The sequence below is a fragment of the Astatotilapia calliptera genome, chromosome 18, assembly GCF_900246225.1.
Source record: "Astatotilapia calliptera chromosome 18, fAstCal1.2, whole genome shotgun sequence".
In the NCBI taxonomy this organism is placed as follows: domain Eukaryota; kingdom Metazoa; phylum Chordata; class Actinopteri; order Cichliformes; family Cichlidae; genus Astatotilapia; species Astatotilapia calliptera.
In genome coordinates, this window is record NC_039319.1 from 33,917,876 (window position 1) to 33,944,275 (window position 26,400).

Here is a 26,400-nt window from a genome sequence, read left to right on the forward strand (position 1 = left end):
TGCAGAAGTTTTGGCACGAGATATGTGAAGACTTATCAAAGTGTCTGAAATGTAAAATTCCAACCTACCCTTTAGTATGCTTGTTGGGCAAATTGGATGATGTCACTACAGAAACTAATACAGTCCACATGGTTTTTACTGCTCTATGCATTGCCAAGAAAACGGTCCTCATGAACTGGAAAAATAAAAATAATCTTAATTCTAGCCAATATAGAAACCATCTAATAGATCACAATAGTCTCGAGACAGCCTCTGCCACCACATTAGAGCAATCCCTCTGGGCTCCTTTGATCGGCTCCATCACCTAGCGGGGGTGGGGGGTCGTGGTTTGGTCCCGCCTTCGCCATTGTGGTTGATGTGGAGGTTGGGACGGGCTTAGGGTGTCTGGAGAATCCCTAGAGACGTTATCCCTGGAGGGCTTAACCCAGGGGTTGTGGTCATAACCTGGTTAGTGGCTCTGATTGCTCTTAGAGGGTGTTTGCCTTGTGGCTGCGTGCAGCAGGCCTGGGGGAGGGTCTGTGCTGGTGGACGTAGGTTACTGGCCTGGTAGCCTCGCTGCCCCTGAGTGGATCCGGGGCAGGCGTGGGGGCTTGGGGTTCGGGGGTGCTTCTCCTCCATGCTAGGGCTCTGGCTGGGCCTTGGGGGCTTCGGTCCTTGTTGGTGTGTCGCCGAGGTTATGGGCGGGTGGGTACACGGGGGCTTAGCCCTGGCGCAGGGGGCCACTGGCGCATCGGCCTAACTAGGGGGCTCTTCAACTAACAGGGAGTTTGTTCCATCCTTGCAGGAGTCCACTCTGCAGGTGGGGGAGAGTCATAGGAGAAGTGGAGAATAAACTTGACCTGGGTGTTCCACAACTTAGACATCCGCCTTGAGGCGACTTTTGTTGTGATTTGGCGCTATATAAATAAAATTGAATTGAATTGAATTGAATTACTCACACTCTCATAACACATACATATAGGGCCTTCAGGGTGGGCATGTTAACGGCGTCCAGTGGACGGTCTGTGTATTCAACCCCACCTCTGGCGCCGGCGCCCACCTCTCAATTTTAAATCCATGTAGACATTGAGGGTTCTCGGGAGGGGCCGTGCTAACACCTGCTGCTCTCTGGCAGCAGCACATTGCTCTCCCTTGTTTTAAATGCACCTTAGAACAACACGCAGCAACACTACACATGAGCGAGAGGAGGGAGGTTTGGGGTATTCACACACCCCTGTTCTCTGCTGGCCATCGGGGCAGGGGGGCTGGAAGCAGGTTTTGGCCGTCCGATTGGGATCTGGGATGTGGGGCCTCCCTGCTGCTGCGGAGCCTGGGGCGGTCTGCATGCCTCCTGGAAAGGGTAACATTTCCTGGGTCTAGGTCCCGTTTCCCCCTCCAGGGGCGAGGATACCTAGACCCGGGGTATAGAGTTTGTTTGGGGAGTGTGATTGTGTGTACAGTGTCCATGTATGTCTATCCCTGCGTTGGGTGAGTGCTGAGTATTTGTATATGTGTGCATGAGGGTGGGAATGCATGTTTGTGTCTGTGTGTGCCTGTTTGTCTGTGTCTATATGTCAGGTCGGGTCTTACAATCCACCTCTCTGGGAACTCCCAGGCCCTCCAAAGGTCTATCTCCCCTCACCACACTCCCTGCCGGTAACTGATGCCCTCAGGGGTCGGTGCGTTGGTGGTTCTTGGTGTCCAGGGCTAGGCGCTCAGGTATGTACCAGCTCACTCCCGGTGACTACTTGGCGGGGCCTGGTGCCTGTTGCTCGGTCAGGCCTCTTCCGGGGCAAAGGGGGCCCTCGGGCCTTCGGCTCGGTTCACTCTGGCACAGCTGGCTGCCGGCAGAGCCGACTGGGCACGCCACTGCAGCCCCCACTAGCTTCTGCTCCGTGGCTAATGGGTGACCGCTCATCTGGGGCTCTCCTCAGCTCTTCCCAGGAGGGTGGCACGGATGCCCCTCCGGTGGTCCTCCTTGGGCTCTCGCACTCTGGGGCCTCTGGATGTCTGGAGCCTGGATCTCCTCCATTCCTGCTTCATGCCCTGGGGGACGGGGCTATGGCTCTCTACATCCTCTAGCAGACCATTACATGTGGAAACCATTTGAATACAAGCGCGCTGATCCACACAGGTGTGCACTCGGGTGTTCACTGTTCATAGACATAAACTACACCTTTATTGGCTGCTATTTCCAAGCACATTGTGCACTGTCGGTCCTCCTTGCTACACAACAACATTCAATATTTAGTATTTACTGCTGTTTACACTTAGCTAGATTAACGTGATGGAGATTTTTTTTTTCTTCTTTCTCTTTTTAAGTGCCCTTTCTCACTCTCTCTCTTCCCTTCTGTTTTTCTTTTCCTTCATCTTTCTTTCTCCCTTTCCTATCCCTCACTCATGTCTGTCCCGTCTGTAACAACTGAAAATAAAATAAAATAATAAATAACAACAAAGGTCGATCAAATGGACCAATATGGCAAGGCCGTGATGATCCATTTGGCAAAGTAAATCCATTGGGTATACTTGTTGGTCTTCAGACAACAATTCTGATGGCTAAAGAACCAAATTGGACAGGCAAAAAAAAAATTATATATATATATATATATATATATATATATATGGTAAATGGTAAATGGCCTGTATTTATATAGCGCTTTACTAGTCCCTAAGGACTATATATATATATATATATATATATATATATATATATATATATATATATATATATATATATATATATATATATAATATCACATTCTTTAAGGAATAAATAAATAAAATATGGAGGCTTATTTTATTATTTCTTGCTTGACAGATGATCCAATGCAACTATTTGTATTTGTATATTTCACTCCATTCATCACCTATCCAAGTACCTGGAGCTTATCCTAGCTGACCCGAAGTAAACTGTTGTTGAAAATTCAGAATATTTTAATTATGGCATGAAAAAGAAAAAATGAATTAACATTTATATGATCTGTGCCACTTTGTCAGTTACTTATGATCAGTTTCGCAAATCTCCCTCTTTTTCTCTCATAGAAGATGGTCCAGTTCATCCTTTGATAAAGGAAGTAATAAAAGATACAGTGAACCACCTTACCTTAGTATTTATAGAATTCAGCAAGCTCTGATTATGAGTGCCGCCTGCATACTTCTGGGTCATTTCACTCAGTTAAGAATCTTACTGAGTACATTTGGGTATGGTTGAACAGTCAATGTCTTAAATGGTCATGACATAACATATCGTCAGGATGTCACTGTGCCATATAATTCTGGTTGAGCATTCTCCTCTGAGTACTGGCTTATTTGTGGTTCCTAGAGTTTTTGAAAGCAGAATAGTAAAGCTTATAGTTCGATCATGTGACCCTGAACCATGAACCATGACCCAAGTTACTATGGCCCCTGGTAGTTTGAAGTGTAGCTTCTAGTCTGAGCCATGACCGACCAACTATGGACCTTTTATTTTCAAGAAAAGAACTGACAACCTCAAATACTTCAAGTAGAAGTATTTGAGGTAATTTAAAGATAACCTAAAGAGAAAAATCAGTGAGGGCAAAAGCTACAAACATATTTTCTGTTTCCTCATAACGTCAGGACATGGCTGCTTGCTTAGTTTGCTCCTGTACATGTCTTGCCCATATAGACATACTGGCTCGGTTGAATGTAATCTAGTCTCAACACAGTGTTTCTTTGACGCTATGTGTTATCCCTTTTTTAGATACCGTGAAGTGATGAGGATTGGTCTGTTTTGCAGATTTTGAGATCGCCCCAAAGGAAATGACCTCATCCTCTGCCTGACTTCCACAGTGATTGCTGGGGATGACTGAGGGAAAAATGTGTTAATTTAATTTTATTCTGCTTTTTTAATGAGTGATGATTGAGAACTTGCTGATACACACACAGAAAATTAGGCTGCTCAGCTGCAGTGACACCTTGTTTATGGCATCCCAACAGATGCCATAAACAATGGCACTTATAGAATCCTTTAGAAAAATAAAGGGGAATTCTGTATTGGCAAACCTGGCAAAACAGAAAGTCCAAGCAGACACAAGCCAAGATTACAATGCTCTTTTGTGTATCCTTCATATTTAAGAAACCTCAAAGGATGATGATACAAAAACCAACACTGTGAAATCTCTGAAACATTCAGTATAACTCAATAGACACCATATATCCTTTAATTCTACCAACATCCTTAAGGACTCTGTTTTCTTAAACACATCTGTCTGTGGCAGTCCTTCATCCAACTAATCTGCCATTCAAAAAAACGACGATTAAGCATGTTTGGCACTAGGTAAAACTGCTAAAAATGTATGCATGCACCATGAGTAAGGAAAAGCGTAAACTTTTTTTATTTTTTTTATTTTGTGTTCTCTTTCCAATTTGATTAGCCAATAAATCCATCCTCACTGCTTGTATTTCTTGTAGTATCAAACTCTGCATTTGCAGAAGGCAACAGTAAAGACTAAGTAACGCCAGAGTGTTTGTTTTAAACTCAGTCTTTCTGTATCACGTGTTTTGAGTTTGTTTGTTTTTTCGATGATAAAACTGTTCAGTGGTTTCAGTATGTGGCTGGCTGAAGTCTTTTGAAGGTCAGTCCTGTGGATTTGGGAAGCTGCTTATTTTGTTGCCAGAGAGCAGCATCACTGCAGGTCCTAATAAATATTTCGTAAGAAGTAGCCAGGCTGCCCTACTTCAGCGAGGTATGACATAAATGGCATGGATCTGTAGTCTCAGAGTTCCTTTTTCGACGAGCACCCGACCTACACTTGCCTCAGGGTGAAGTCTGAGCTCTACAGAATTCTTCCCAGTGAGTTCATGTATATACTCACACTGGGCATTGTGTCGAGAGCGGGGTTGCTTTACTTAGTTTTGTGAGAAAAGATTATATAAACTAAAGCTTGCCAAAGCCGACTTATGCACTTGTTTCTGTATTTTGAGTCCCCCTATCTCCCCACACAGTCCAATGTATTGTTATCAGACTTACTTTTTTTGACTCTTGATGTACTGTTGATCCACTCACACTCAAGCACACCACCCACACTTGCTCACAAATATGCATCTTCATATATACAATGGACCTGTGCAGATAATAACCTAGCAGGTTTAATTTTGCAGTCAGAAAACCTGGCAAAAACATTCAATAAAAATAATGATGATTTTGCAGCTCCACTTCAAAGCAACACTCTGATTTGAGACAAAAGTCAGGCTGTTTTCATCAACAGTTACTGATGAGAAAAGGGTAACCACTGCTGGCATCAATGAAGGCTGAATTTATTGCATAGAAACCCCACCACCACCACCCACAAACACACACACACACACACACACACACACACACACACACACACACAGGAACACAGCCGAAAGATACAAAATATAAGCAAACAGGCATGCAATCGGAGTCAGAGATCAGGGAGTGAAATGCTGAAACAGTTGGGGAATAGAATAATAGAAAAAGAGGGTTTCTTCTGGCCTGAAGATTATACAGCACAGAGCTTTTGAGCTGCTACCTTATCACCATAGCATAATGCTTCTGTCCTATTTGTTCTTTAGTGATTTATGTGTCCAGCAGGGCCTCAAACTCAAAGAGACTGTGTAGTTAGAGTGGTTCATCCTATTATAATGGAGTGGATGTTGTGGGATATACATCCTGCATAGAGAGACAACATTCATTCATTCTGTTTCTTCTGTAATTAAAGACTATATACCTAAATCTTGACTTTACTTAGTGCTAGAAAAGCCAGCAACACATTCAACAGAATGCCATAATGTTTATCAACTGGCCTCTTGGGACAAGAGGTTTTGAAGTGCAAGAAATGAATGCCATCAATCTAACCGACTGGAATTTTGATAAAAGTTACTCTTGCTCATTGCTGTGGTTCTCAATTTCCAGAGCAAGCACATCATGCATTACGCCATTAGTAAATAGAATGACGACTTTTAGCAGTGACATCACTATATGGAATTGATAGGCTGCATTTGAGAAATTCAATAGCTGAGATACAATCAATATAAAACCAATGTTTTAATGTGGCCATGAAGAAGACTTCCCAGGGACTGATCATGACTTATCCGACCACACCATGTCCTTACCACAATTTAAGGGAGTTTGCCCTCTCTTAGAGGAGAATTATGTACTGACTATTCTGTGCACCAGTCAAACTATTCATTTGTATCAACATAAGCATTACAATTTAAGAAAAACTGCTTGCCTGTATTTCTGTTCTACATTTGTTTAAATTACGCTTATCCCGCCTAGTGACAGTCAACAGATTTAGCAGTTCATGTATAAGTAAGAGTTTGTTTTTAGCAAGGTTTTAGCAATGACACAATTTGTCTTAAAATTTTGCCTTTGTACAACATTTCGAATCAAACATTCAAGAGGTAATTGTAGTGCAGACTTTCAACTTTAATTCAAGTGATATAGCACTCTATTGCATTAACTGGTTTTTACATGTAGCCCCCCACATTTTCAGAGGCTCAAAAATGATTGGCAAAGCAGCTTAATGACCAACTGAGACCTTTTTCCTTATCATTCAAAAATAAACTAAAAATAAACTATGCCATTAAGAACTAGTTTGTTTACAACTGGCTTACAATATTTTCACTGTTCATTTCTACCTGCATGTATCAACTGTCCACAGTTCATTTATACATTTATGGAACACCTCTCAATATTGTACTGTCTAATATGAGATGTTAGACAGAGTTTCTGCTCTGACTCCAAACCTTTTAAAAACTTTTTAAATGCACCATCGGAGCCCTATCCAGTGGTGATAACACTTGAAAAGCAGAATGTACACTGACTGAATCCCAGCAACACAGTTGCCTTTGGCATGGCATCAGAACTACGATGAAATGTTAAAAGTTAAAGTGGTACTCCAAGAGAAGTGGCGCTTTGTCAGCCTTGACTAGAGAGAAAGACTCAAATGGGGGATGGTTGGATTTGTTGAATGCAGTGCATAATCATACAGACCAAAAGTGACCACACCATCACAAGATCTAAATGTCATGCTTTGTTCACTGTACAAAAACAATGTTCAACCATCTGCTTTGCATCTTTGTGGAGAAGGACAGAAAGAGTCAGACCACACTACGATAAAAAGCCCAAACACACTTCCAAACTACTACAGAACTACTTAAATACCAAAGAAGACAAAAGAGTTCTGACTCTCAGTGAGTTTCCTCCATCATCACTTGATCTAAACCACACTGAACATTTATGGGGCACTTGAAGATGGAGAACCACGTCATGAGTTATCAGGTTCAGACAAATTGGTGGATTCCATGTATGTTGAGTACTGCTGTGCCATTAAAGCAAGAAGAGAGGCAGAGTAAGATAATTACGAAACGTTATGATAAGGCTGATGTTCTCAGATCATCTGTATAATTAACAACCAATTTTCTTGCAGTGTCACAAGGAAAAGCATACCAGATGCATGTTCTTATATGGATAAACAAATGTTCCAATGCAGAAGTTAAGTGATTTGAAGCTTTCAGAGATCAGCCCTAAAAAATATCTAACATCTACACTCATTTCTCTATGACACTTTCCTAATGACTTTATAATAAGCTCAACCTCTAGTAGCAGGTTGTACTGCTAGCTAGTAGTTTATTGGTCGCAGATAATACCACATAATGCTTATTTTGTAAATTAGAGTTCATTGGAATCAAAAATGAGAACAAATCCAGGTACTCATTAGTTTACAACTTCTCCTTCAAGTGACAAAGCCAGTGAGCATCCCTTGATTACACTTTCAGATTCTATATGTTGTACACAACAGTGGGACACATTACATACAATGTTTCCCCAATAGCACACACAAATGTTGACCACTACTGCATGGCCACCCTGCCAGGCAGTATCATGCTAGTGTTTGCAGTTTAACAAACTTCACTGTAGTCACTCAAGTTACACAAATACAATTGAAACTATTCTCACCCAAAGTTAACTGCAAAGAAATACTTGTTCTGACATCATAAAGATAAGTAAACGTGTCTGCTTAACCATCAAATTTAGCCTTTATAGGTGGGTGATTTAACCAATTTCATTTCTGTGTGCAAACAAAATGGCAATTAGCCTAAACAGGCACTTTTCCCTTGATAATTATCTTTCCCTGTCAGGAGAAACAGCAGGAGTGGAGTGCATAAACTAAGAGTAGTATGATTAACGAAAACACTATCAAAGAAAGCCCCTTCAATATTCCTGCAAGTATAAGCTACATGCATATTGAAAGAATCCTTTGTCTGCTCACCTTTGATCCAGGTAGATGTGTATGAAACAAAAACAGAATTGCCATGGAGAATGGGCGTCAAATTTATATAAAATGCTCATCTATGCCTTTTAATTACCTGACCCGACTGAACTCTTTAGATGCTCATCAAAAGATTCTGCTTTATTAATGGATATATCATTTTATGTGTTCTAATGTGCATTTGTATGTTTCCATATCTCGAAATATTAGCGCTTAACATTTTTCAGTGACTATTTTAAAGTAGTATTCTTTTCTTTCTAAACACTACACACTATTAAACATTAAAGTTTTCAATATACAATATAAAGCACCTTGAGGCAGCTGTTTTTTTTTTATTTGGCACTATATAAATAAAAATGCATTGAATTGAATTAAATTAGTGCTATTTAATATTTTGTTCATCATTTATAAATCACTACTCCTCCTTAGTTGGTCATTTAAAAACATGGATATACAATTTATATACAGTCAAGTATATAGTTACTATGTTTTCAAATTGTATGTATTTTTATACTTTATACCTGATAGTTACACATTATTCAATGTTCTCTTTAACAAAAGTGTAAAACAACACTTTTGCACACTATTCCAGGAGTAACTGCGCTGGATTTATCTTGGGTTCAGCTGAGTTTAGCTAGCGCAGCTCTATATGTTCTCTATTCTCCATAGTCTCTGTTGATGTGTTTGGATCACAGTCTCTGTTTTCCCCCATTTTAACAGGTGAACTTAACTTTACTTTACATATTTACTGCTATAATGGGCTGTTTTAAACCTGTGGTTAATATAGCATATTTCAATAATAATAAACTGAACAGGAATTTTCTAAATTAAGCTTTCTTTGCTTTTGATGCTAGGTTACGGTTGTCCTGTGTAAAAGTTGCAGTGCGAACAGCTGCAGCGGCTGTCTATTAAGCTAAACACATACGCAATATATCTGTTAAAATACTTATTGTGATAAAAAGTTAGACTACCCTGAGTATTGCTGCAGTAACATAATGTAGCATAAATGTAAGGATTAACTAATGTTTTAAAGTAGCATATTAAGCATTTGTTTTATCTTAATTATGGTAGTTGCATACTGGTATTTCCTGATTTCATGCAAAAACAGCCGTGTTTTATAAAGGCTGGAGTTTTGAGATTCTGTGGAAATGCCACATGCTTTGGGATTCTCAGTGACAATGGCCATAACAACCCTCCCATGAACCTGGTTACCTCCTTACCCTGAGGTGCTGGTTTAAGTGTTCATTGTGCTGGAAAAGAAGACAATCCAGTACTTTGTTCATTTCAGTTCAACTGCGTGAACGCACAAAGCCAGAGAGCTTGACTTCTTCATTCAATTCACAGACACTTGGTAACTGAATCTGACTGGGCACTTGCATGTTTTAAAAGCTAAAGCTAGCTAACTTAGCAAGGGAAAGCTTACCGAGGAATTCCAAATCCCAGTAAAGACGTTTTCCTGTGTTGGCAGATTAATATGATGCACACTTGGTATTTACACTAGTTTATGAAATATTCACTACAGCTTTGTGAGAACATTATTCATGTTTTCCATTAAATGAAGAAGCCTCGGTACCTGTAATATTAATATCTCTATCTGTAATATCTCTTCGTGTCTCTTTATCTCTTCAACCCTCTTAAAAACGCAGAACCTAGTCTTTCTTACATATCTGTAATTATTTGCATATAATGCAAATCTTGGAATAAATATTAATATTTTGTGCATCACATTGTCTTTTATTTGTTTCCTTTTTTCTGTTTTGAAGACAGCTTGAGACGTGTTTGAGTCTCAAGGTTCAGCTGACCTTTCACTTTCATTTGTTAATCTTTTGTAAGGCACAGACTCAAAATTAGTGGCAACAGGGTTTATGAAATATTGAATCCAAATTTGATAGTTTTAGTTTAAATTGTTGTCCATCAATATGTAGGGAGTGTTTTAGGTGAAAGGACCAATAGTGAGTGTCTGCAGTCTACTGTGAAACACGATGGAGGCTCTGTCATGGATTGGAGCTGCATTTCAGCCCATGGTGTTGGGGATCAGTGAAATTAGCAGAAAACTACCACCAGATTGTGATCCACCATGCAATTTCATCTGGCTTTATTTTTCATTATGACCTTAACAATCTTGAAGCACTGTGGGATCATGATCATTTACAGAAAACAGATCAAATGAAGCCAGCATCCAAGGATGAATTTTGAAATGGCTGTCAAGAAGCCTGTAGAGCTACTTAAAGAAATTAAAAGAAAGCTTGCCTAAGAAAATTGAAGCTGTGTTGAAGAATAAAGGAATAAAGGCAGTACAATTCTAACTTTCAAGCTAGTTTGAATTGTACAAACTCTGCTCTGCAAACTGATGCTGCACCAATTTGCATTCCACACACAAAATAAGTGTTGCTAATTGAGCCTTGTAGCAGTGGAGGCAAGAAAGGAATTCACTTATTGTCATATATTGTCATGTGTACTGTACTGTATCTAGAACCTATGTCATATAGACAGCTAGAGCTGGGCGATATGTTTTTTACGTAACAAGTCACGCGACGTGACGCTGCGGCTGTGATTGGTTCGGCTCTGCGCTACTTAGTTTGGATTGGCTGACCTTTTTTTAATTTTATTTTATTTTATTTTTTATTTTAAGAGGACAAGAGCGGCGAGGTCTATCGCGATAGCTTAATTTCTCTATCGAGTAAAAGTTATATCGCGATACATATCGTTATCGTTCTATCGCCGAGCTCTATAGACAGCCTATGTAAATGGCAGTATCAGAGTGCAGAATCTTTTTGTCATGTATTCATGTTCACTAAATGTTGTAACGCTGCATTTTTGACTATCTTTTCGAACCTCACATTTGTTCCAGACCTGTGCGTGCTGACTAAAGTTATTTCAGTAAACTGCACTGCAGTAAGGCGATCGGAATCTAAAGGTCACGTGATTGTTGATGCAACCTCCAACGTATGAAGGCACATGCACCGAGTCTCTGCCCATATTATTCTTCATGTATAATTTGTCGTATTGTGCAATTTAAAATGCAGAAAGTGTAATAGTGTTTTAGTTTTTTTTTCTAAACCTAAGCTTGGATGTAATGGAAGTTATGTGTCATGGGACTAATGAACCTTGCAGATGCCATGAAGAAGTCCACACACAGTAAGGGGTCACTACCTAAGATGACACATGTACAAAGCCCCGCATCGTTTATTTGAACAGCAACATTTTTCATCAGTGTTTTAACATAGTCAAAAATTGCACTTAAAGAGTCATCTGAAGTTGGATTATTAAAAAATCAGACACAATCATGCAAACGAATCCTACATCATTATAAATCTGTCAGCCTCCAGCACATGCACCAAAACATTTACAAAGGCCAGGTTATCACACTGCAAGTGAACATGTCTGACTTGCTGAATAGACTGTTTTCTCATGGTAAACAGCTGTCTTAACTTCTTTTTCCTAATTAAAGGAATGAGATATTGATCCTGTTATCTTTGGCAGAAAACTAGAAAACTGGAGTTGCTTACTACCTTACTGTTGTATTTTTTCAACAATCACTCAAGTTGAAATCAACAGGCCCGTGTGTTTAGACACAAAAAATATATGTAGTGAAGTAGGGGTGGGCGATAGAAACGATATACGATAGAAACGATATAAATTTGGCCAACGACAGAGATTTAAACTATACCGCTCTATCGCGATAGCACATGTTGATGATGTCATCAAGCTGCGCCTGTTTTGGTCGAAAGCATCGCAGCAGCTACAACCATTATCATCTGCAAATTATGCCGGGCGTCAGTCACAGCAAAGAGATGAAGCACTTTTGAAATATGGGGAAAGCCAAAAACTGCGCTTCCTCCACTTCCGTAACATTGATTCATTAATGTTGAATTCTCTCACAGCTGCTCTATTCCCATGTTGTTGCAGTATATTAATAACTAATGAATTCCTGTTAACTTGTAACTCCGTTAAATTTAATAAATTCTGTTTTCATGGATGCATGGATGTTAAACTTAATTGTTACACCTAGTAAAGCAGCAACGCTGATGATTTAATTAAAGATGAAAGAATTTAGACCGTTTTTAACTCTCAGTGTTCGTTTGACTTTGGGACCTGAAACGGACGGAGTTTTGGACCCAGATTACTCCGCGAAGCTCCTCACTACGGCAGCCGTAATGCTCTGACAATCCATCAAGCAGTGCGACTTACCAAAGTTGTACTAAAACATTTTTAACAGATTTCTGCAGCCAAATTTGGTTCGAGGTCAGTAAGCACAACCAGAATTCATACATAAGGCACACTCTTGATTTTTGAGAAAATTAAAGGATTTTAAGTATGCCTTACAGTGTGGAAAATATGTTATACAGAAGAAAAGAATATATCGTGATACATATCGTTACCGCACGTGCTTCAAATTATATCGCGATATGGATTTTAGGCCATATCGCCCAGCCCTAGAGTGAAGACTAGATGTGAAATGTGACTACAGTGCCCTTCACTGTTCCAAATGTTTGGTGTTGAATAATGTCTAGGAAAGTGTTTTTGTTGAACATTATTATGACACCCATAAGATGAACTTTGACCTTTTGGATATGAAATTTCATTACCTTTTAGGCATTGAAATAATAGCACAAGAATTCACACAAGAAAAAAATAGTTTTTGGAGTTGAGTGATCTAATTCTCCTTTTTCCTCAAGTCCAAGTGAAACATACACTATATAGACAAAAAGAAGACTGAAAAGAAGAGGCCAAAAGTATTGGCCAACACCCCTCATGCTTTGAACTCTGGTGTTTTCAGTCACATTGCTACAGGTGTATAAAGTCGCGTGCCTAGCCATGCAGTCTGTGAAAGAGCTCACTGAATTTGAGCGTGACGCTGTAATAAAATACAATCACTGCAACAAGTCAGTTCATGTAATTTCATAGTCCATGTTCAACTGTAAATGCTATTACTGCAAAGTAGAAGTGTTTAGGAACCACAGCACAGACCATGTAAAGTTACAGAGCAGGGTCACTGCAGAGGCACACAGTGCATAAAATGCTCTGCTGACTCACAACCTGCAGATTTTAAACCTCCTCTGGCGTTAATATCAACACAAAAACAGTTGCTCTCCACAGCTGAGCAGCTTCTGTAGCTGTAATGTGTAGGTGGTACTTAGTCACAGTGATGTTTGACCACAAACTAAAAGCCATGGTTATCAGACATTAACTAAAGTGTGATCACAATCATTACACATTTAAAACCCTTCACAGGATGCCTACAGTTATAAAAATACCAAAACTGTTTAAAATTGTACATGAAAAGTGGTAGTGGTGTCCAATAGATGCCTTTAGCATTTTAACATCTGGATAAAACACTAAATACTAAGAGAAGCAGTGTAAATACCCTGATGTACTGACCTTAAAACTGTATTTACACCCAACAGTTGATGTACAGTGGAGCAAAAAAGTATTTAGTCAGCCACCGATTGTGCAAGTTCCCCCACTTAAAATGATGACAGAGGTCAGTAATTTGCACCAGAAGTACACTTCAACTGTGAGAGACAGAATGTGAAAAAAAAATCCATGAATCCACATGGTAGGATTTGTAAAGAATTTATTCGTAAATTAGGGTGGAAAATAAGTATTTGGTCACCTCAAACAAGGAAAATCTCTGGCTCTCACAGACCTGTAACGTCTTCTGTAAGAAGCTTTTCTGTCCCCCACTCGTTACCTGTATGAATGGCACCTGTTTGAACTCATCATCTGTATAAAAGACACCTGTCCACAGCCTCAAACAGTCAGACTCCAAACTCCGCCATGGCCAAGACCAAAGAGCTTTCGAAGGACACCAGGAAAAGTATTGTAGACCTGCACCAGACTGGGAAGAGTGAATCTACAATAGGCAAGCAGCTTGGTGTGAAAAAATCCACTGTGGGAGCAATCATCAGAAAATGGAAGACATACAAGACCACTGATAATCTCCCTCGATCTGGGGCTCCACGCAAGATCTCATCCCGTGGGGTCAAAATGATCATGAGAACGGTGAGCAAAGATCCCAGAACCACACGGGGGGACCTGGTGAATGACCTGCAGAGAGCTGGGACCAAAGTAACAAAGGTCACCATCAGTAACACACTACAACGGCAGGGAATCAAATCCCGCTGTCATGCGCCGTGGTGCGCGGGCACGAAAGGATCCAGGCGCAGACTCCGAGCTAACAAAAAGACACTTTATTAAAACAACGAAAGGCGACCCGGGGAAAGTAGAGAGCAAAACAGAAACTAAAAATCCGGGGAAACAATGACACGAGGAAGCCGGGATCGGGACGGCGGGGGGCTGCAATAGAAAGGGGAGATGATTACTAGGGAGCCAGGAAGCGGGGAGAACATATCAGGACTGAGTTAGAGTAGGGGCTTACGATAGAACGGAACCGTGGGAGCTCGGGAGGGAAGTGTGGCAGTCCGTGGGGGCAGGAAGTCCGTGGAATGGCGAGTGGGCCAGGTGAGCGCCGCGAGATCCAGTTGAGCCGGAGGACAGGCAGGTAGCAGACACCGAGTAGAAATCTGGACAGAAGTAGGCAGGTTAAACAAAGTTCCAAGCAGAAGAGAATGCACACTTTTCGTAGAAGTCTGGTTACCACTGTGGGGATGACTACGGACTGGCGTGGAGCATCCGTCAGCGCCGGATTAAGTGGATCTCCGTGTAATCACCGGGATGGAGAGCAGGTGTGCTAGTGATGGCCCAGCCCGGGGGTGTGGCTACCCGAGCATCACGCATTCCACAGACCATGACACCCGCAGTGCCAGACGTGTTCCGCTGCTGAAGCCAGTGCATGTCCAGGCCCGTCTGAAGTTTGCCAGAGAGCACATGGATGATACAGCAGAGGATTGGGAGAATGTCATGTGGCCAGATGAAACCAAAGTAGAACTTTTTGGTATAAACTCAACTCGTCGTGTTTGGAGGAAGAAGAATACTGAGTTGCATCCCAAGAACACCATACCTACTGTGAAGCATGGGGGTGGAAACATCATGCTATGGGACTGTTTTTCTGCCAAGGGGACAGGACGACTGATCCGTGTTAAGGACAGAATGAATGGGGCCATGTATCGTGAGATTTTGAGCCAAAACCTCCTTCCATCAGTGAGAACTTTGAAGATGAAACGAGGCTGGGTCTTCCAACATGACAATGATCCAAAACACACCGCCCGGGCAACAAAGGAGTGGCTCTGTAAGAAGCATTTGAAAGTCCTGGAGTGGCCTAGCCAGTCTCCAGACCTCAACCCCATAGAAAATCTGTGGCGGGAGATGAAAGTCCGTGTTGCTCGGCGACAGCCCCAAAACATCACTGCTCTCGAGAAGATCTGCATGGAGGAATGGGCCAAAATACCAGCTACTGTGTGTGCAAACCTGGTAAAGACCTATAGTAAACGTTTGACCTCTGTTATTGCCAACAAAGGTTATGTTACAAAGTATTGAGTTGTATTTTTGTTATTGACCAAATACTTATTTTCCACCCTGATTTACGAATGAATTCTTTACAAATCCTACCATGTGGATTCATGGATTTTTTTTTTCACATTCTGTCTCTCACAGTTGAAGTGTACCTCTGGTGCAAATTACTGACCTCTGTCATCATTTTAGGTGGGGGAACTTGCACAATCGGTGGCTGACTAAATACTTAGTTCAGCCCCCGAACTGATTTAAGTGGATGATAGGTTAAGAATTACTTAGTCAAACTGGTGTGTAGAACAGTTCATTCAAAACCTAAAAAGTAAGAGTACTCAAAACAGTAAGTATAAGTCAGCAAGATGATGACAACAAGCAAGGTAGGAACAAAAAACGAATAAAATGAAGGGGGGAAACCTTAAGGCATTAAAGCTTAAACAACACATCCATGACAGGTTATTTTAATCACGTAAAGCTCTAAATAGGACAGTTTACTGGAAGAGAAATACCAGCATAAATGTGACTTTTTATTAATCACCATTGGAAAATATAGTAATTTACTGTATCTACACATTTCATATGTTCAGACAAGACCTTAGCTTAAATAAAAGATATTTTAATAAACATAAACTTACAAAACACGAACAGAGAAAGTTCATGATGCGGGATGGAGCCAAAAAGAGTGCAACATTATATCCTCATCATCTTAGAGCCTAAGAACCCTCAGATGAGCTGCATCAGCTGATGACCCCCCTTAATTTTTAGCATGAGGATCAACAAGGAAACACTCCCAGTACAGAGGGGTGAGTGTCATGATATTCACTAATAATTTGGTGATAAATATAAGCAAACAGTGTTTTACTTTACACATTAACACTTCAGCTTTACTTGTGAACTGAGTGCTCCAGGTAAGGAAAGGTTAGGCTGAGGTCAGTGTGGCCAGACATGCTCCATCTACAGCCTTGGTAAGATAACAGATTCTCTGTGAGCCTGAACGCCACTGAGGCAGAAACAGACATATAAACTACTGCAGCGTAAAGTAAAGGGTCATCCTGGCCAACTACTACAACACTGGAGGCGAAAGGCTTGGCATGGTGGTGGATGGAGGTGGCAGAAATGTGTGAGTTCAAGTGTGTGCGTACAAAAGGAAGAAAAAACTTATCCCATAAGTGGATCCTCCAGGGCAGAGGCTGTGTGTTTCCATGAATTTAAAACACAGTATATGGGGAAATGTGTGTGTGTGTGTGTGTGTGTGTGTGTGTGTGTGTGTGTGTGTGTGTGTGTGTGTGTGTGTGTGTGTGTGTGTGTTGTGAGCCTTACCCTTTAGGTGGATCTTATTTTCCGGGCTGTGCACCAACACCGAGCTAACTGAATCCAAGCTGTCGTAGTTACTGCAGCCGAGAGGGCCTGTCCTTGTTTCGGTTACCTAGGAAATACAGGAGGGATAGCTCTGTTTACTTCAACAGCTACCTCATCCACTATTTAGTGGATGAGGTAGCTGTTTGTTTCTCTTTCTGGCAGTCATGTACACAGCTGTAGCAGGTGAAGTGTGTGAAGGCAGGCAGAATACTGGATGTGGCAGAGCCCTCTGACAGCAGAGAAACTGTCACCATCTTTGGCTTCACTCGTACACCTGCAGACACAGCTGTGTGCAACGTGAGGGCTTTCTTCAAAGAATGGTGGAAAATATGTGAAGAAAAGTAAAAAGTTAACAGACGCAGATACTTGTGAAGGACTCACAAAATCAAATATTGAAAGGTAGGCTGTTAAGCAGCTGTTTTAGTAGAGGCAATAAGCATGGTAATGACCACTTTTACATGTTAGTGTTCTTAAATCATCAAAATCTGCAAATTTCTTAAATATTACACTAAGATGTTTATTACTTTTATGACTATAATTATTCCTATTAGCAGAAATCATGACATTTGTTGTTCCATTGAATTATTACAAATGCATCTTACTTAAAATGTTCATATAATCTGCTGATTTGTTTGAGCCTATATTTTTATCACAGCGTCACAGACATGATTGCTTTGCCCAAACCCCACAAATTTAACAATATGTCTGTAATTCTACTTCATTATTAATTTTAGATACTTTGTGGTATGTATTTAAGAATATTTACCATGTAGTCTCTCTTATTATTAGGGTTTAAAAACATATTTCTATTCACAAGTTAAAATAAATAAATACATATAATTTATCTTGGCTTTAGAATAACTGTGAAACACATTTCCCTTAAGATTCAAGGCAGCAGGCTTTAGACAGCTGTAATGTTTAAGTGTGACCAATGATAATGCTGCATCTGTTACAGCAGCAAAACACTCAAGAGATAACATGCAAGAACTGTAATTTTAAGTAAACCTTGGAGCGGTTTAAATACAAGGCACTGGTAGTGCTCCACCCTCTCCACCCGTCTTATTCTGAGGCTGTAAAATGGCCATTCATAAACCAAATGCTGACATCATCTTCCAACATAAGATACTTTTGCTACACTACAAGAAATTAAGAATCAAGAATCATGCTCTTCTTTTTTTATATTATCTTTATGCACCACTTCACACAACCTTACACTCTGTCGAGAAAATAAAGACAACTATTACTGATGCAAACATCATTTTTTTAAAATCGCTTATATAACATGTAGATAAAGAAATACTCTCCAGTGTGTATTGTATTTGATTCAAAGGTTTCTTTAAAATGCTAGCAGCATCAAAGTACAGGTATTGTGCATCGAAGTCAGATGCTTAGATAGAAGTTCTAACTGGTCCTTTCTAGATCCAGCATCTCCTTAGCAGTAAAAGTATAGTTACAACTTAAAAACTATGGATTAATCTCCTTCACGTAAGCCTTTGTTGTAAACTAATTACACTCATGTAGTGGTCAATCAAAGATAAGCTAGTGGCTATTTCCTGGCTATTGTCGACAATTCCAGCACACTGTAAAAAAAAAATCCCCTTCTTTTGGTATTAATATACAACATCATCACTGAACAAAAATATTATAGGGACTTGTTGATTGCAAGTGATGATGACAAGTGATCATACAATACAAAGCTGGCTAGCTGCGCTGGAGTACCAGTGCAACAGTCACAGAACTGAACTGAAAATTTCTTCCGTACAAGATGCAAAAAAAGTAAATTGTAATAGTACAATTTAGTTTTTAAAAATATATAAATTGAAGCTGAATATTAGTGGTTTTGCAAGAGATGTAATGGAAATTATGATATGTTGACAATATTGTTGTTGTGACATGAACAGAGGGTGAAGAGAAAAGGTGCACACAGAGCAATGAGTGTAAACAGAAAAAAGTCACATAAGCGTGACAGATGGAACAAAAGGGATAAGACACAAGAAAGAAAAGAAAATACTGTAAAAAATTAAGCAAACATTATTTTGCAGATATCGCACACAGTTCATTTTCCCAAGCAGTTGTTCAAAATAGAACGTAACAATATGGACATGTCCTCTGGCAAAACCATTCTGCAGCTAAATCAGGCCATTTGGCAAATAAGGTAGCCTGTGCAAATTTGCTGTCCTTAACACAGCCCTGCGCCTTACATCTCCACACTCTGCCTTGCATTAAGATTGGATCTAATATCAAAAGAAATAGAAGTTACCCTTGAAGGTGCTACAGGAGATACACATCTCAAACATCACTCAAATAACCAACTAAAAAACCAGACACTGCTGAGATGAAGTCAAAGATAAGCTACAGATAAAGGCTAGCAACAAGGAAAGATTAGTGAAGGAGGACGGGGCTGTTTGGGGATGTTGTTTCAGCCACACGTACCACTGATAATCCCTGCCTTAAAAAGAAACCAAAAGAAACCTGTTGCATCTCATTCATGTTTTGGAATTGGCTGTGTAACATAATCCCTTGGGTTTTTCTTTGTTCACATTAAACTCTACCTCATAGGGTGCGCTCAAAGTCTGTGAAGTCGGATAAATTTTTATGAATCCACAAAACCAAAGCAGTTTGTATTTTTTTAATAAATTGCATGCAGTTAAAATTAAAAGCCTGCAGAATGTGCACAGTGGTTATGAAAAGGTACAAAAATGATCAGGGTAGGATAACTATTTTGCAGATATTTGGCTGGAGTAAGAGAAATATACTACTAACCAAACAGTGCATGTTTTTCCTTTTATTTGTTGTATTTTCGAGGTTATCCTCTGAATCTTTTAGCCAACAAATGATTCTGAATTGGATTTGGATAAGTGGATAAGAAAGTGGATGGATTGATGGATAGATGGATGGACGGATGCATGGACGGATGGATGGACAGATGGATGGCATTTCCCTTTTTTGTGTTAGTCTCTTTGTTTTCACTTCCTCTTTCTTTCCGATGACATCATTCTTCTTCCTGTGTGATTTTTTTGTCCCATGCTGACTCACCTTTGTTAAGTTCCATTCTCTGTATATACATACTGTAGTCTTGCATCGCCTTTATCAAGCTGCCAGTCTGTGTACTTCCTGTCATGGTCCTGCGACCATGACTCAGTGACTTTATGTTTATGTTCTTTATTGTTATTACTTTCATTATTATTCATGGCTGTTTTGGGATGGTTTGTGTTTGGGATTTTAGATACTGGGTTTTGGGTTTGTGCTCCCTCTGTTGGTCCCTGGTGTTAGTGTCCCCCTGTCTCGTCAGGTTAATCAGGTCCAGCTGTTTCCCCCACCTGTGTGTGATTTCCCAGTGTCTCTTTGTGTACTTATAGTGTGTGATTTCCTCTGCTCCTCGTCGCGTCGTCTGTGTTCATACCCGGTGAATCCCCTGCGTGCTCTCCCTGCTGTTCTCCCTTCATGTTCAGGTTTGCCACTCCCTTTGTGTAGTTTCTCCCAGTTTAGTTCGTCCTTAGTTCTGTTTTGCCATCTCCACTTTATGTTCAGTATTGTCAATAAATCACCTTCACATCTGAGTAAGTGCTGCATCTGAGTCCTCCTTTCCACTCTTCACACAGCCGCTGCCCCGGACCGTGACAGTACGACGCGACCACAAGATGGACCCAGCAGCGCTTAATCCGTCCAGGGAGCTACGGGAGACGCTCATCGATGCCACACAGGAGCTGATCGACCTGTGGCTGGAAAGCCCGGGTGGCACGTCCCAGCGCGCTATAGAGAGGCGGCTACAGCGTCTGGTGACCGGTCTCCCATGGCTGCTGGACTCGCTCTGTTCGTGGGAGCGGGAGTTTCTCCTTTTGGACCTTGGACTTCACCCCCCGTCTGCATTCACTTTCGAGCAGCCCGATGCGGTGAGTCAGCGGGATGCATTGCTTTCCCCAGTTTCCGGGACTTTGTTTTCTGGGGCTATTCAGAGCGAGATGGGAGACTGTATGGATCGCTTACCTACCTTCGTGGTAACGGATCCTTCCCAAGTGGGCGTGTACAAACCCGCTGCAAAACTGACAGACTGTGTCTCTGCCGCTCCTTCTGAGCCAGGACTTTATTGCCATTCTCCGGCTCAGTTCTGTGTCCAGCCACAAGCTTCCCAGTCTGTAGCTCAACCATTAGCCTCCCTTAAGCCACAATTTTCACACTGTTTTTCCACCGCTGTTTCTGAGCAGGGAGACAAACTGTTTCACTACGGATCTGTTCCTCAAAAGCTGGCTACATTAGAGACTATTGCTCACTCCGGGGCTTCCCCAGAGGCTGGGTTTCTGCCCTCAGCTTACTCTGGACCCCTGGAGGCCAAGATGCCAGCTGTGAACTGCACCGGGCTGTCACTGCCTGAGCAGGGTCAGTGCTCTGCGCAGCTGCAGCCCTCCTTATGTGTGCCGGAGGCCCACGTGCCTACTGGTTTTGTTTCATATGTGCCAGAGGCCCACGTGCCTACTGGTTTTGTTTCATATGTGCCAGAGGCCCACGTGCCTACTGGTTTTGTTTCATGTGTGCCGGAGGCCCACGTGCCTACTGGTTTTGTTTCATATGTGCCAGAGGCCCACGTGCCTACTGGTTTTGTTTCATGTGTGCCGGGGGCCCCGGTGCCCACTGGTTCTGCGGCTGTTTTCGCTGGGGGGCCCGAGGAGCCCGAGGAGCCCGTCCAGCCTCCTGTTTCGCCTGCTGGGGGGCCCGAGGAGCCCGTCCAGCCTCCTGTTTCGCCTGCTGGGGGGCCCGAGGAGCCCGTCCAGCCTCCTGCTTCGCCTGCTGGGGGGCCCGAGGAGCCCGTCCAGCCTCATGCCACACTGACTGCCACGTCGGCTGGGGGGCCCGAGGATCCCGTCCGGCCACCTGTGGCTGCTTCTCCACCTGTGGCTGCTTCTCCACCTGTGGCTGCAGCGCCGCCTCCTGCAGTATCATCACCTCCAGCGCTACCACCTGCTACTGCCACGCCTCAGCCTGAAGCTTCAGCCTTGCCTGGTTCTGGTCCAGCTTCATCCTCACCTGGCCCAGCTTCAGCTTCAGCTTCAGCTTCAGCTTCAGCCTCGTCTGGTCCAGCTTCATCCTCACCTGGCCCAGCTTCAGCTTCAGCGTCAGCTACGCCTGGCCCAGCTTCAGCTACAGCGTCAGCTTCGCCTGGCCAAATTTCGGCTACAGCTTCATCCTCGCCTGGCCCGGTTTCATCCTCGCCTGGCCCGGTTTCATCCACGCCTGGCCCGGTTTCATCCACGCCTGGCCCGGTTTCATCCTCGCCTGATTCTGGTCCAGCTTCATCCTCGCCTGGCCCAGTTTCAGCTACAGCGTCAGCTTCAGCTACAGCTTCGTCCTCGCCCGGCCCGGCTTCAGCTACAGCTTCTTCATCGCCTGGTCCGGCTTCATCCTCGCCTGGCCCGGTTTCATCCACGCCTGGTCCGGCTTCATTCTCGGCTTCATCCTCGCCTGATTCTGGTCCAGCTTCATCCTCACCTGGCCCAGCTTCAGCTACAGCGTCAGCTTCGCCTGGCCCGGTTTCATCCACGCCTGGCCCGGCTTCATCCACGCCTGGTCCGGCTTCATCCACGCCTGGCCCGGTTTCATCTCCAGCTTCATCCACGCCTGGTCCGGCTTCGGCTTCTGCTTCAGCATCGCCTGGTCCAGCCTTCGTGTCTGCATCCTCGTCTGGTCCAGCCTTCGTGCCCGCATCCTCGGCCACAGCATCCTCATCTTCACCCACTGCGCCTGGTCCAGCCTCCGCTTCAGCATCCTCATCAGCATCGCCTGGTCCAGCCTCCGCTTCAGCATCCTCATCAGCCTCGCCTGGTCCAGCCTTCGTGTCTGCATCCTCGTCTGGTCCAGCCTTCGTGTCTGCATCATCGTCTGGTCCGGCCTTCGTGTCTGCATCATCGTCTGGTCCGGCCTTCGTGTCTGCATCATCGTCTCCGCCTGCTGCGGTCCCGGCTTCCGTGCCCTCAGCCTCGCCTGGCCCAGCCTCGTTTGGGTCTGGAGCTAAACGGCCGTTTTCTGGACTACTGGCCGGGCGCCGTTGCCTGACTGGCCGCCGTTGCCTTCCGCACGGCCGGCCCCCGGACCGCCATTGCCTGAGCGGCCGCCGTTGCCTTCCGCACGGCCGGCCCCCGGACCCTCTTCGCCTGAGTGGCCGCCGTTGCCTTCCGCACGGCCGGCCTCCTGAACCTTTTGTGCGCCTCCACGGCCTTCTTCGTGGCCGGCCTCCTGAACTGTCCCATCCTGGCCTCCTGTGTTATCGGGCCCCTGGCCGGCCACCTGAACTGTGTTTTGGACTCTGCTCCCCTGTGAGTTTTTTTGTGAACATTTGTTTGGGACTCTGGGGCCTCCGTCTTTGGTCTTGGCCCGGTCCCTCCGTCCTGGGCCCCCTGCCGCCCGCCCGGATCTGGTGGTGTGTTTCTGTGGCTGTCGGGGGCCAGCCCTTGAGGGGGGGGTACTGTCATGGTCCTGCGACCATGACTCAGTGACTTTATGTTTATGTTCTTTATTGTTATTACTTTCATTATTATTCATGGCTGTTTTGGGATGGTTTGTGTTTGGGATTTTAGACACTGGGTTCTGGGTTTGTGCTCCCTCTGTTGGTCCCTGGTGTTAGTGTTCCCCTGTCTCGTCAGGTTAATCAGGTCCAGCTGTTTCCCCCACCTGTGTGTGATTTCCCAGTGTCTCTTTGTGTACTTATAGTGTGTGATTTCCTCTGCTCCTCGTCGCGTCGTCTGTGTTCATACCCGGTGAATCCCCTGCATGCTCTCCCTGCTGTTCTCCCTTCATGTTCAGGTTTGCCACTCCCTTTGTGTAGTTTCTCCCAGTTTAGTTCGTCCTTAGTTCTGTTTTGCCATCTCCACTTTATGTTCAGTATTGTCAATAAATCACCTTCACATCTGAGTAAGTGCTGCATCTGAGTCCTCCTTTCCACTCTTCACACGGCCGCTGCCCCGGACCGTGACACTTCCACCTGCTGGGTGAGTTCTTTGTTAACTCGTTCTAGTTTCAAAGTGGATCCCTGGGGTTTTTCTTTTTGGACCGTCCTTTATTTTTGGACCTTGCTAATTATTAACGGGTCTTTCTCTTGTACTTCACCTACTATAATTTTCTCTCTTATGTACACTAAAAAAAAATCCATCACTTGTGTTATCCCACTAAAACACTTTACTACACCCAGCAGGAATATAAAGGAATACACGCTGCTTAGTGGGGTTCTTTGTGACCCTCAATCTCAACAAAGGAAGTGGAGACAGCAAACACAGCATGACTCACAGAACCACAACTACCACACAGAGGAAAAATTCATATAATAAATATAAAAAACGAGACTAAAGATGGACCAGTTTAGCTTAAGAGGAGAAGTTAGAGCAGGTCTAAATAATTTAGTTCAGAATTTGGAATTTCCAGCTGTAGCACAGTCAAGAGGTCACATTCTTAGGCAAGAAAATACTGCCAAATTGTTCCACTGTGGACCTAGTTTAACAGTTTGTTAGTCTTTTATATTTTGTGAAACTGAAACCGTCTGTTTCTATTTAGTGCAAGAACTTTGAAGATTTTTCATTTTTCATGCCATGTTTGAATGCAGAATGAACTGTGAGATCAATACAGCTCGGTAAGTTTTGTTGTAGCAACAAACAAATTCAAACATGTACTACAGATTGTGTAAGAAGCATTAAGTTTGATCATTATTCTTCATGAAGAAAACTAAAGGTTTTAGCCACTTTTCAAGCCCATGGAGAGTGACGGTTTAATACTTAAAACCAACTGCACAATTATCACTATAATGTAACAATTTCATACATCTTTTTTCAAATTATCTACAGCGATTTTTATTATCATGATTTATTTCCTAAAGGTCTACATAAATTGTGTTCTCTGTCTGTTGAAATGATAAATGCATCAGAACTCTCAGCTGTGTTGCAGTGAATACACACCAGGCTGTTTTGTAACTCCTGTGAGGAACTTCAATAATAACCCACCTGAGAGCTGCCACCCTGCCTCTGCTTTTGTTTCAAACTCCCAAGAGCCCTTCAGTGAGTGGATCATTCAAACTAGACCACTTTGTCTTTTGTGTTTACTCAATAACATGCATTGTTCAAACATAGCAGAGTAGTGTGTGTTTTCCTATGATCCTAGAAAGTTTTGTATGGATTGTGTGAGATCAAGTAATGCATTGCTGTTTGTTTCACTCAGCTTATTATGGCTGATGATCTAACAAACTGCTGTTTATACTCTTGTGTACCTTTAACCTCTTTATTGATAAAACAGGTTTTATTTTACATCAAATACTTTTCAGCTTTCTTATTAAGTGCACATTTGTTCGGAGTGAAATATATATTTATGCAGGTTTTGCATTGATACCATTCGTGCCCTGCATCTTAATCTTATTTGAAGTTACCTCAAAGTAATGAATGCAATGAAAACCTGAGAACACTTGGATAGAAGAACATTAGTACTGCTTGATCTCTGGATGTTTTAACAGACCTGATTAGTCATTATTAGTTATTAAAAGTATCTAGAATAATTCCTAAATATACAACAGTGCCTTGTTCATTTTTCACCTCATTTGGGACATGTTTTTATCATTGTGAAACTGGCTTGTTCCATCGCATATGAGCTAGAGGACTCACTACTTTGGAAGTCATTTTTCCTTTTATATGGCATCAGCAAATCTACTTTGTACACCTCCAAGAATTATTGGAGTTTAACGTCATTGTAGAGGTGTGGTGTTTGTGCTTTACATCGTTTTCAGATCTCTGTCAGTGTATTAAAAGCGTTGGCGTGTTCCTTCTTGCGTAATGCGTTGTGATGAGCTTTTATTTAGGACTGGGGTTTCACTGTGCACTTCCCCTGCCGATCTTGGCTCTTGCTGACAGTGTGGTAAAAATACCATGCCTTCACTTGCGTCAACAGAGACAGTTCCTCTACCTTCCCAAACAGCAGATTTCACACATACGCTACAGAGGATTTATTTATTTATTTGTTTGTTTATTTGAAGTGTAGCTTAAACTGAACATGTGAGTTTCTTCTCCTTTACTGCTACAGATAGAGGCAATGCATGTGGCTCCTGCCGCCTACTTTCAGCTGCAGAGACAAAGAACCCAAGGGCCTGTATGCGCACAGGTCAAGTACATCCCACTCAGTGTTGTTCCCTTTTGGGTGATGAGTGGATGTGGCAGAACATGGCTCGGCAGGTGGCCCGAATGCCATTCAGAGAGCCTCATTTAGCACATACGTAAAGGATGCTCTTCTCAAAGTGGGAGTCTGTGTTTGTTGTGTTTGCACATGCGTGTATGTGCAGGCAGGTGTGCAAAAACACTGGCTGTTTGAAGTTGCCTTTCAGTCTAGAAGAAAAGCTGCTCTAGTCCCTTATCAGCAGGTAAACTAG

The 26,400-nt window shown here is 42.7% G+C and overlaps 1 protein-coding gene and 1 long non-coding RNA gene across 2 annotated transcripts in view; both read right to left on the bottom strand.

The window, feature by feature from the left end:
- The window catches only part of brinp2 (bone morphogenetic protein/retinoic acid inducible neural-specific 2), a 294,885-nt gene that overhangs the window by 108,646 nt on the left and 159,839 nt on the right, over nucleotides 1–26,400 (bottom strand). Inside the window, exon 5 of the mRNA XM_026148790.1 lies at nucleotides 16,971–17,076. Within this exon, the coding sequence (XP_026004575.1) occupies nucleotides 16,971–17,076 (106 nt within the window). The remainder of the gene's footprint in view (nucleotides 1–16,970; nucleotides 17,077–26,400) is intronic.
- LOC113010021 (uncharacterized) lies at nucleotides 14,420–14,767 on the bottom strand. Its single transcript, XR_003270274.1, has 2 exons — nucleotides 14,623–14,767; nucleotides 14,420–14,540 (listed from the first exon to the last, which is right to left on the bottom strand). It is a non-coding gene; the product is annotated as an uncharacterized LOC113010021 (long non-coding RNA).